We start from the raw sequence: 11,517 nt of genomic DNA, 5'->3' as shown, positions 1-11,517 counted from the left end.
AGTAATCGCTGTTGTATCTCATGCTGCGTGCATGGTGTGGTCCCCTTCTTTTCTACCCTCCTATTTTCACAATTGGTACTCTTCCCAGGTTAAAATGTGACATGCTTTGGCTAGCATGGTTTTTTAAACACAACATGTGTTAAATTCATATAATGTATGTGCCTCTTGGCCGTATGATTGATTGTTTACTAGATTAATTGATTCAAAGCACACAATTGAGGAACACCGCCTTTCTCTATTGTTTATTATGACAACTCAAACACAACTGGCAAGTAGAAAAAAAATCAGACAACAAAGACAGACTCAAAGGAGAAATTCGAACCCATTTTTGGATATATATTTTATTTGACAGTGTTTTAGAATATCATACAGTAAACAAGATTTCTGTAAAAGTTATTTATCCATAGTGCTGCGGTTCATAAAAATAGTTGCTCACTTACAGCCTTTCTGTGACTATTAATACATGGAATTATATTTATAGAGATACAGCTGTACAAGGTAATCTCACAGCTAACACTACACAGAAATATTATTTTGAGTGGGAGTCAAATGGCGTGCTCTTTTCATAGGTTATCGATTACAACCGCACAAAGCAAATACTGCACCACCAGTCGCAGTCAAATGTGCAAATTAGAATTTATGCAAGCGTAATCTCATTTTTTTAGCTTTTGTATGAATGGGTAATTGTATTAAGGATTTAGGGACGTGCAGCTACCCTATCGAAGCATTGTCTGAAACCAGATTCAAAGAGCGAATTGCAAACTTCCAGTTAAAAGTATTCAGACAAATTCAGTTTGCAAACAGTTAGCTAGCTTTGTGCTTTTTTATTTGTTGGAAATGGAGTTTGTCAAAGCTGCTGATTTTCTCATGAGCCACTTATAGCCATATCTTTGTTTTTATGAAGGCCACACCTTAAAATAAAAGGTGTGCTTAGCATTGGATCATAATGCAATGGCTTTCAGCAGGCTTTTTGTGTGGTTAGCCACCGTAGGTCATTTTGAATCTAGAGTTGTTCTAAAACGCTTGGTTTTTTTTTTAACATAGACTATTAAAATACGACCCCTTGTTTTTCAGAAGCCAGTGCTTTAAAATAAAATATGTAAATACTTTATACCATACCCAGGACTGCTAAAGGGTATAATCTTTTTAGATTATTCAGAACCTAGAGATGTAAAAAACATATTTTTAGCAGGGACGTGAGTCAGCAGCACAAGCGTATTCGCCCTGCTTATGTTAGCATTGGGCGGGGGGGTTAGTAACGTGTAGAGTTAAGGCAGGGGGGAAACAGAAGTCTTTGAAAGAGAAGAAAGGAATGTTAAAATAAGAACCTTCGCAGATACAAGTCAATAAAAAGTGTCTGGTTGCTCATGGTACTAATAGGTACTAAAGTAACAAAATGTTTTGAAAAATGGCTACATTATTTTCTCAAAAAGCAATGTAGGGCAAGGGAAATGTTTATCTATGCTGCAGGCAGGGTGGCTTGGCCAATGAGTAATCTGCTGCTTCTCCTCCCGGGACCACGGAAGGAGTATGAACTTTAGCAACTGAGGATTTGTTCGAGACCTGAAAGAATTCTAGGAACCTGAAGAAAATGTAGTTTGATAATTGCCTCAACTTCATCTAAAGAAGATCTCCCTTTTGCTGTACATATATGTGGGTTGATCAAAAAAGATAGCAGTAAAAACAATACCTCATCAATTTATCCTCTGGAATTTCCATCTATCCCGCATCGGTCAATGATGTCGGGTCAAACCAGTGGATTAGTCGAAAATGTTGACGCTGGAAACATGGCATGGGTAAACAGTTTCAAATGTTAACCCCTGTCTAGATATGTTGAAAGCAGTATATTTACAACACCATATCCCAATGAAAAGACTTAATTCCTTCTCAGCTTCGGTTTGCTCAGTGCAGTTGTTGTTAAGGCGATGTTCCAGTTGGCGGTTGCTCTAAATGTGGCCAATGTCTTGCTACAAAGTCTGGATGAAACCCACACCCTTCATGCAGTGGGGAAGTACTAAAGCTACACTGCACTGTCCTTCTTGGGTGTTTTTTGTGGTATTTTGGTTCTTCCATAGCTGCCAAAGTCCCCAGAACAGATTTGAGGACTTCAGGTACAGTTTAAAATCTCCTCCTGACTGCTGTTCATGCTCTTAATTTTGAATATATTAGACACTGTGCACATTCTCATGGAAACAGCAAACAAATGGTCAAGTCCTCAAGGTTTTGTGTTTCTATAAATGTGAAAATTAAAATAAATTAAGGTAAAACTTAAATAAAAATAAATGCGAGACAGACGTTAAGAAGAACACTTTGAATCCTGCAAAACAGAGCCAGCAGGCAAAAGTCACCGATTCATCTGCTGAGTGCAGAAGTGCCAGCCTTGAGTACACTAGGTAGCTTGTCGGAACCAGGGATCTTCCAGGGCCCTGGTGAGACAGTCGCTTTCCGTGCTGTGGGGTTGATGGTGCGACTAGCATAACTTAAATGAGGACGCCCCTCGCTGGATAATTCGCTGCCTTTGACATTAGTTTCTCTCTGTTCCTCGGCCAGGGCACCTCCACGAGAACCAAGAGTATTGCTGCTGTGCATCCTGGCGGCACTTGCTGCATCTGATCTGGATTGTTCAGCAGATGCCTTCTTCTCACAAGCCTGGGAAGATTTGACATCCTCTTTTGTACAGAAGGTCCCCCCGGTGTGTGCTTCCGGGGATCTAGATCTTCTGCTTCTGGAATCTTTACCTCCAGAATACATATGATTCCCTGCTCTGGAGTCTTTCTGCACATTATTTTCATCTCCCCTCACATCAGAGGTGGTCCTGCCACCTTCCAATGTCTTGTGTATGGCCTCCAAGTGTCCCTTCTTTACTGCCTCTTCACGCTTAGACCGGTCAGTCTTTTTGGGGCTCGCTGAACGCTCGCGTGTCTCACCCAGTCTTTTCTTTCTATGGCCGGTTCCAGAAAGCTCCTTTGGTGTCCCCGCGTCATGCTCCCTCTGGATATCCCAGGCTAGCTCTGGGCTTATCTTATGAGAAAGGTCAGAGGGCAGGGCTAGATGCGATGAAGGTAATGGTACGATCACGTCATCGAAGGAGACAGCTACTTCCGACATCCCTGTGGAGGTGGCAGAGGGAGGGGTCCAGGAGTTTGATTCGTCTGTTGCAAGAGGAAAAAAACAAAATTAGTCTATGCATAACATAAATTAAGGTTTCCAAAAGGCTTGTTTCACAAACTTCTTAATCTGAATGGTAAATATTAAAAATGATAATCTAGGTTTGTCTTTATCAATGTTTGGACTGGCAGCAATCATGAATTTACTACTTGTCATGATCAGCGTGGGCACGCACATGCCTAGCATCTGTGTCAGTGCCCTTCTGTCTTTCTCTGAGCTTTTCTGCAATCTAATATGCATGCTTCTGCAAGCAGAAAATGAGCTCCAAAAACTACTGAATGCAGGTCGCATGCAATGATTGCCTTCGCCCTCCAAGACAAACACATTTATGAAGCTAATAATCAAACAGTAAAACACATAACAAGTTCTTTCTTTTTTCGGACACCAACAATGGCAATATATTGAGACTATTTTAACTACCATCATGCAGCACGTTACACAGTACACCAACAACAGAGTCAATTTTTCACGAATCACACGAACGCAAGACGACAGAGGACTAAACAAACCGGAAGTTAAATCCCCTTTTGTATGAAACTCAAGCCGGTAAAAAAATGAAAATGATGGCATTTCGTAAACAAGCCTAATTCTTCGCTGAAATATGAAATGTCAAAACTGGAATAAAAATATCCGTACAAAAGCAGATTGGAATAGATTATCCTTAAATCATCATTTCAGCAAATTCTGGCAAAACCATCATTTTTGCTCGAGGAGAAGCATACACAATTCTTTACCCACTGAGGGGATTCAATGAGCAATGTTCTGTCTCCTCTGCTGCTACTGGCATCTGCAAGAACAGAGGCTTTGCTTTAGCCCGGCCCTTAATGTGCATGAGAGAGTTCATTCAAAGCCACTCAGCAGATGCTCCTAACGCGCTGTGTTGGAATGCAATACTTTTTTAACATCTTCTACTAAAACAGGGCACTCTGCACCTAAAGCATGAATTTATCTGAACTAGAATGAAAAGGAAGCATTTAGAGAGTGAATTAAATATTAATTAAATGCCATAGCTTTCATGAGTGTATGCTTGGTCAACAAGCATCAGTACCACATCTATTTACTCTTGGTTGCTACCCATGTCCTTTACATTGGTGATGTTTTATTTTTTTTGGGTCTCCTATGCGACAGCGCATGCACTGTCGCTTGGAAGAGAGATTCTATACAAGGGACTTAGAGCCCATCTATTACTTAACATTTGTTGGCTTCATTGTCATTCTTATTGCTGCCTTCTAATTGGCCAGAGTGTGCAGGCTTCACTTCCTCTACTTTAATCTGAAGCATGGACCAAGTACTGATTGCTTCAGCTTGATTGCTGTCCTTCCACTGTGATTGAGGCACTACTTTTATTGCTTTCTTCTTCCCTGTGATCCTTGTTGAACCTCTTGCCATTTGAAGCTATTTTTTACTGTGTCACACACACTTCAAAGAAGTCCTTTTCTCCTTTGAAGTTGATGTTTATTGTGACAATAGATGCTATCTGGTTTTATTGTGACAACAGATGTCTACTTCCAAATGTATTTTCACTAAGACATGCCCATGAGCGCAATCGCTTTCATTATATGATGGGATTTTCAGACAAATGTCATACTTGTTTTCTTTTACATGCATGGAGAGATTGACTGTTTGCTCAGAATCACCGGGGTGCTGTGCAGAGAGCTAACAAGCTTTGGCAATGCCAATAGGTTTCACCGTTGAGACTATTGGCTCTGCCATTGTCTTTTTCCATGCTCTACTACATGAGTACGGCAACGATGTGTAGTCATGTCGTATAGCAACATGGCTGCTGTGCAGTATGACTGAAAATAATAATATTTAAAAAAGGACTATGAGGACTCCAGCACAAATGCACTCTCAAAAAAAGAAATTATCTGCCTGCGTCATAGCACTTTTTAAAATTAGTTTTAGCTACACTGCAAAGCAACTGTTCTGCTGTACATTATGGCTACAAAACATTGGCAAAGACAGTAGCTCACATAGGCAAAACCTATTGGCTTTACCAATTTTTGTTTTAAATTGTTGTGCATGGTCTAACCAACCGTTTTCCATCTTTTCCTCACATCCTTCTTTTCTTAAACCCTGTTCTCAATCCTATCCTTCCCTTTTATGTTTGGGCAGTGGCCACCCTTCAGATTCCCCAACATAAATTGTGAAGTCAGTTTGTGTTCTCCTATTTCCACACCCTCTTTTTTCCATTATTTTGAGGGGGACCCATTCTGTAACCTCATTCTCCCTCATCCCTTTCGCCAACCTGCCTTCCTTCACGCTAGTCTATTTATCTGTTTTTTTACTTCTCTTCTGTTATTTTTGTATTCTTTTTTACAGGCATCCTCATTTTTAGGGACTGCATGAATAAAATAAGGATTACTAGAGTCCTCACCATTTAAATAGCCTTTCTTTATTCTAACTTCCACTTTTTAAAAATGAATTTATATACTTTCAATTTCTTTTTGTAAGATTTGTTTGAGAATGTTGTCTATACGTTCTCAACATTAAAGCAGTTTTTTACAACTGGGATTTAATGAGGGTTTCACAACTACTTGTTCTCTGAAAAACAATTTTATAGTTGTTTTTAAATAATATAAATTATTTGTTTGATGGATTATTGTTGTTTTTTTCGATTTCACTGACCAAAATATGTTTCTATTAGTTTGTTTTTCTCCTACCAAGCAATTCTATTATTTGGGTTCTCATAAATGGTATTCAATTTTTTTCTATGATTAAATATTGCCGAAAGAAAATCTGCTTGAAAACAGCAAGTACACTTTCACGCCTCAATTGCTATAATCACACTACTTAGGTCGCAATGTCAAGTGGGGCAAAGCACTACTAGATACAGACACCATAGGATGAGGTCTTTACCAGAGACAGTAAATACCACTTAGTCTAAAGTCAAACTCCAAAGTTGGACATAATATGCGGATTTCAGTACATACTTCACTGAACTTTCAATGTCCAAAGGTACTGATGTGCATTTTCCCACAGTAAATGTTGGCAGGGTTGACCTGCTGAAGTTGACCTACGAAAACCTGTGTACAAGCTGAGTTTATTGACTAGATAACTACCATGTTTGGAAAAACTCTGTATTACTTGGAATTCTGATAACTTTGCTTTTGATCAAGGCCTTAGCGAACACCATTGTACATGTTTTCTCTTTTCTGCCATTGTGTTCTTCCTTAATAAAAATATAAATGTACATTTTCCTTGTGATATAAAAATAACTCAATAGAAAGTGAAATATATAAATAACTCTGAGTGAAATTAATATACTTTATATTTATTTACAAAAATAATTTTCTAAATATGTTTGTGATATCATGTTGTAAAATATAACTTAATATTACGCCCTCTTTTTATGAGAGTGACAGGGCATCGTTGTGGGAATTAATGGAAGTAGTTATATGTTGGTAAGCTTCACTGACAGCAGACCAGCACTTGGTGGAATATGCATAGTCGAGCATGAACTAATGCTGTGATCCCCCGCTTAATCATTACTGGATCTAGTGGGGACCCCACAAATTCATGATTGGCATCTAAGGATCCCCAATGAACAGACAAAGCAAGCCTGCTTATGCTGAACAGAAATCTGTAGCCACAAATGCAGCTTATCAGCAGACCAGCCCTTGGTGGAACATGCATAGTCAAGCATGAACTAATGCTGTGATCCCCCGCTTAATCATTATTGGATCCAGTGGGAACCCCACAAATTCATGATTGGCATCTAAGGATCCCCAATGAATTATCACTGGAATTCAGGGACTCAACCTTAAAAAAGTTAAGTAATACACTAAAAATACAGACACAAACATTCATCAAACAAATACAGAAGAGATGAAATATTCATTAACAAGTATAAAAAACTTTTTTTAAAGTTTTAATTGGAAAGTTGGACCTTTTCTCAAATTAATTGAGGGTACTCATTGTTCATAGTATATTCTGTTTAATACACTTGCATTACTACAATGGATCAATCTACGGATGTCAATGTAATTTTTTAACCTTCAATTTCAAATTTCTTCAAATTTAAAGAGCATTTAAATTTTCCTTTTTACATTTTGCTTCTTCATTTAGAGGCACTTTATTAATTTGTTAATATTATGTAATTTTCAAAGCAGTTGCGGACACCTTGATTAGGCTTCGCAGACCCACAACAGTCCCTACACAATAGACAGAGAACCACAGACCAGATGCAGCCTGGAAACGGAGAACAGAACACACTGCTTTATAAACAACTGATGTGAGAACAATTTCAATTTCTATTGCTTCACCTGAACAGGTATGTCATAAATGTCATCCAAATACCTCATTCAAAGCAGTAAAGCATTGCTAGATTTATTTTCTATGGACATTTCTTTGCTCGTCTATGTACTTTCTTGCTCTGCATTTTAAGGATATCTATATCCCATTTGAACTTATAAGAGCCTTTTTTGAACAATTGCAGAATACGCTTGATAGGAAACCATATTCTGTGGAAATAACACTTTTAACACCTTCATATTTAAAAGAAACACTTTCAAAAACCTTTCATACAAATTGCCATTTGTTTTGCATTTTAATTTTATTTTTCAAAATATTTTTATAGAATTCACTCGAAGATGCTAGAGATTCCATGTATGCCAACTGATATTTTGTTTAAAGTTATATTATTACCAGCACATGAAACAATCTAAATTCACTTTTATTACAGATTTGTGAAAGCATTTTCTAAATGTGTCGTTACATTCAAATTACTTTTAAACAGACTGCATAATAGCAGAAGAAATACACAACTTTGTTTAAGAATATTTGGTATATCAAGTCTGTAAGATTTGCCTCCTAAACCAAATAGTTACCTCACTTAAGTTTGAGTGTATGATAGAATTCTTGCTGGCTCATAGAGGTAGGCAAGAGGATGCAATAGCCAACCTCCCACAACATCATGTCAAGGTACCTATTTTGATCAGATGGCATGGTATACCAACAATTGATATGCTTCTACCCAACACATAATTATACTTAGCATGTCTCCACTGGTCTTTTCAGTGGGGCCCAGGCCACAGTGAAACTGACTCACAAGTATTTTTTTTGTCAGATAGGGCTGTAATGATTGATTTGATGAGTAATTTTTCCTCACAAGTTATTTGTTTTGTGGAGCACCATAAGTTCAGACAAGCTAGTTGGGTCAACATGCCAAACATAAATAAAGATGGAAATGTTCTGATGGATAAAGGTGATCTTTAAAGCTTATATTGGATGGAAGGTTACCAGATGTACTGAATATAATTTGAAGGTCAAATCTTCTTTTGCTATATGTCCAGAACTTTTCTATCTTCACCAGACAAAGCAAGCCTGCTTATGCTGAACAGAACTCTCTAGCCACAAATGCAGCTTGTCAAAGCTCACTCTGCAGAGCTTGTGGAAGGTGAAACAAGTTCTGCTTGGACAGGAGAGCTGCAAAGGCTGTGGATGATATGTTTTCCCTGTTATGCTTTGAACAATTATCAACATGTTCTACATATTGCAGCAGTAATGAATAATATTCTCTATTCTAAGGCACTGTACAGTACAGATATTGAGGATTTAATTCTGCTCATCAGATAGGTAAATGTTAATCTTATTCATTCGAACCAGAGCCAGACAAATTTCTTTTGGGCTGGAACGCTCTAAGTTAGATTTAGTGTCCACTCTAGTCTATGGATCCACTTTGATTCCTGGACTCTACAGATATAGGACAGTAAGTATGTCCTGATTCTGGGGAGAAAAGAACAGACAGAAAAGGACACCAGCAGTAAGCAGAGCACCCCACTGGTACCATAAGTCATCTTAAGAGTTGGCTTCTTCAACTCAGGTCCCAAGCTCAGTTGAGATTATGGTAAGTAGTTTGTCTTGACTCACAGATTCAAGAAAGCCTTCAATATCAAAAACTGATGTAAATTAGTGGGCTCTAGTTTGACATTACAAAGTGAAAAGCTTTCCCCTTATTGATTTAGTTTGTAAACCTTACATATACCAAAGCTAAGCATTCCCTAAAATGACCTTCCTCCTGTTTCCTGGAGAGTAACACATCAAGTTCCTTGCACGGTCAAGATGGTAGAGGTATTTGCTAGGTTGTGCATTATCTCTCACTCCTTTGTGACTCTTTACACTGCATTTTACAATGGAGAACACTGACAATGCAGAGCAGCACTGTTACATTTTCAAACAAGAGCCCTATTCATAGGGCTGATTAGCAAATGGACTTTATTGCAAGATGGAAGGCTCTATTATATCATCTGATAGCCAGACTGGTTCTTGACATCCCCCACCACAGTCATATCTCCGAACACCTCCGAGAACTCCACTGCCTCCCAGTCAACAAAAGGATCACCTTCAAGCTCCTCGGCATACCTGCAAAGCCCTCCATGACACAGGATCAGCATACCTGAACCACCGCCTCTCACTCCACGGCCCCACCAAACACCTTTGTTCCACCTAGCTGGCCCTGGCCACCGTCCCTCAGAACAACAAGACAAGAACTGAAGAAAGCTTCTTCTCCTACCTAGCCACAAAGACCTGGAACACCCTGCAGACCCACCTCAGACAAACACCATTGCTGATCCTATTCAGGAAGGACCTCAAGACCTGGCTCTTCGACTAAACACCATAGCGCAGACAGATCAGCAGCCCCCTGCCCTCCCAGCGCCTTGAGGCCCTCACGGGTGAGTTGCCGCGCTTTATAAACCCTGATTGATTGATTGATTGATTGATTGATTGATTGATTGATTGATTGATTGATATCTTACCTTTATTTTACCAGTAGCCACAACACAACTAAAATTCCCATAACGTCCTGCTGAGAGAGGGGGAAGAAACAAACCAATCAGCAAGAGTAATAGGGATATATTTACAAGCCCGTTGCGCCACTTTTGCGTCACTTTTCTCAGGTTTAAAGTGACGCAAAAGTGGCGCAAGGACTTGTAAATCTGCCCCATAGTCTTTATGAAGCTGTCTCCTAATGAACCCAACCTCTGCTTGCTGCTTACTTGCCCAAACATAAGTACATGCTGGTGAAGATTGATAATTAGTTTGGTTAATAATTAATTGCAGCAAGCCCATGTTTATCTTGATGTGTGACACACATATTTTCTTTCTCCTGCCCTCTAGGATATATTCAAATGCAGCATCTAGTTGCCCCTTTACGCTTTATAGAGATGGGTGAGGTCCATAATATTGCTGACATGTTTTTATTCTAGCCCTAGGGCTTCCTTTAAACTTGGCTGTTTGCTGACCTGGTTGTTTTTCGTTCCTGTAATTGTAAAGAGGCTGGGTAGGACTATGTCTGGTTACACTACATTGAGCAACGAGCAGATTCTGTTTCTTAGCATGAGACATTTACTTATATGCTCTTGATTTCAGTGCTTAACTTGTATTTAATTTCTGGTGTGTATTAAACCATCCTTGTGAGGGAATTGTAGGATCCGCTGTGATTTGACTTCATCAGGAAAACCAATACAAATCAAAAAATGATGATCTCAATTCAAGGAAGGGGAGTTGCTTTAAAGGAATTTATATAATTCTCTTGGAAATGATATATTTTATTCTATTCAGAGGGCTATTTTTTTCTCATGTTAATATGTTGTTTTAGATACAAATTCCACAGTGGTAAAAGTAATTTCTGAATACGTGACCCTTCGTAGTAGCTGTAAAAGTAGTAGACAATGTATATTGTATGATAATCTGAAGGTTTAGGGGTGGCAGTCATCCTTAAGAAGGATACCAATACAGTGTTGGTGGTGGTAAATACAACACATTAGTTAAAAACAATTGTGCCCTCTTCGCGTTCTCCTGAATTGTTTGTATTGAGCTGTTCTCAACCACCTGCTGAGTCAGACTTGTGTCTATAAACTAGACATTCAAGCTTAGAGCTAGACTGTAAATCAAGGAGGTATCACCAATATTGTTTGAGAAATTTGAAGTCAATTAATATGGATGGTGATGATGTAAGCTATGATGACTACTCCTATTATTCTGACTCTGTGCCAGTACAGATGATTATGATTTTGAAGGGTTTGATAACCTTAGGAGAAAGTAATAGACATTAATTAAAGTAGAATCTAAAGAGACCCTAGGAAAAGTATAGTTAGAGAATAGATATATATGCCACGATAAATTGCAGAAGGTAATTGGGCTTCTCACTAGGATTTTAAGTTTAAGCAGTGCTTAACAGGTGGAAGAGTCTATGGGAGCTCATTGAGCTGGACATTATCACCAACTGGGCATAGAGAGTGATTTGTCTCTCAGGAATGCAATTTAATTGATTTCTATTAGGCTTGAAAAAACGATTCAAAGTTCAGAGAACTTGCTACCTCAGAGTCTACTCCAGAAACACAATGG

At 38.7% G+C, this 11,517-nt stretch overlaps 1 protein-coding gene across 11 annotated transcripts in view; it reads right to left on the bottom strand.

The window, feature by feature from the left end:
* Positions 1–311: 311 nt before the first annotated feature.
* Positions 312–11,517, bottom strand: part of MAGI2 (membrane associated guanylate kinase, WW and PDZ domain containing 2) — a 2,464,469-nt gene continuing 2,453,263 nt past the window's right edge. For 9 of the 11 annotated variants that reach the window (XM_085654042.1, XM_085654033.1, XM_085654041.1 and 6 more), the window contains one exon: positions 312–3,152. Coding sequence is in view for 10 of the 11 variants with exons in the window: in XM_085654033.1 (XP_085510159.1) it covers positions 2,353–3,152 (800 nt within the window). In the remaining variant the exon portion in view is untranslated. The remainder of the gene's footprint in view (positions 3,153–11,517) is intronic. The other 2 variants (XM_085654039.1, XM_085654040.1) reach the window with 1 other exon arrangement.

The sequence above is a fragment of the Triturus cristatus genome, chromosome 4_1 (assembly GCF_964204655.1).
Source record: "Triturus cristatus chromosome 4_1, aTriCri1.1, whole genome shotgun sequence".
Taxonomy (NCBI): Eukaryota; Metazoa; Chordata; class Amphibia; order Caudata; family Salamandridae; genus Triturus; species Triturus cristatus.
The sequence above is the reverse complement of the archived record's forward strand: the minus strand, read 5'-3'. Positions and strand labels throughout refer to the sequence as shown.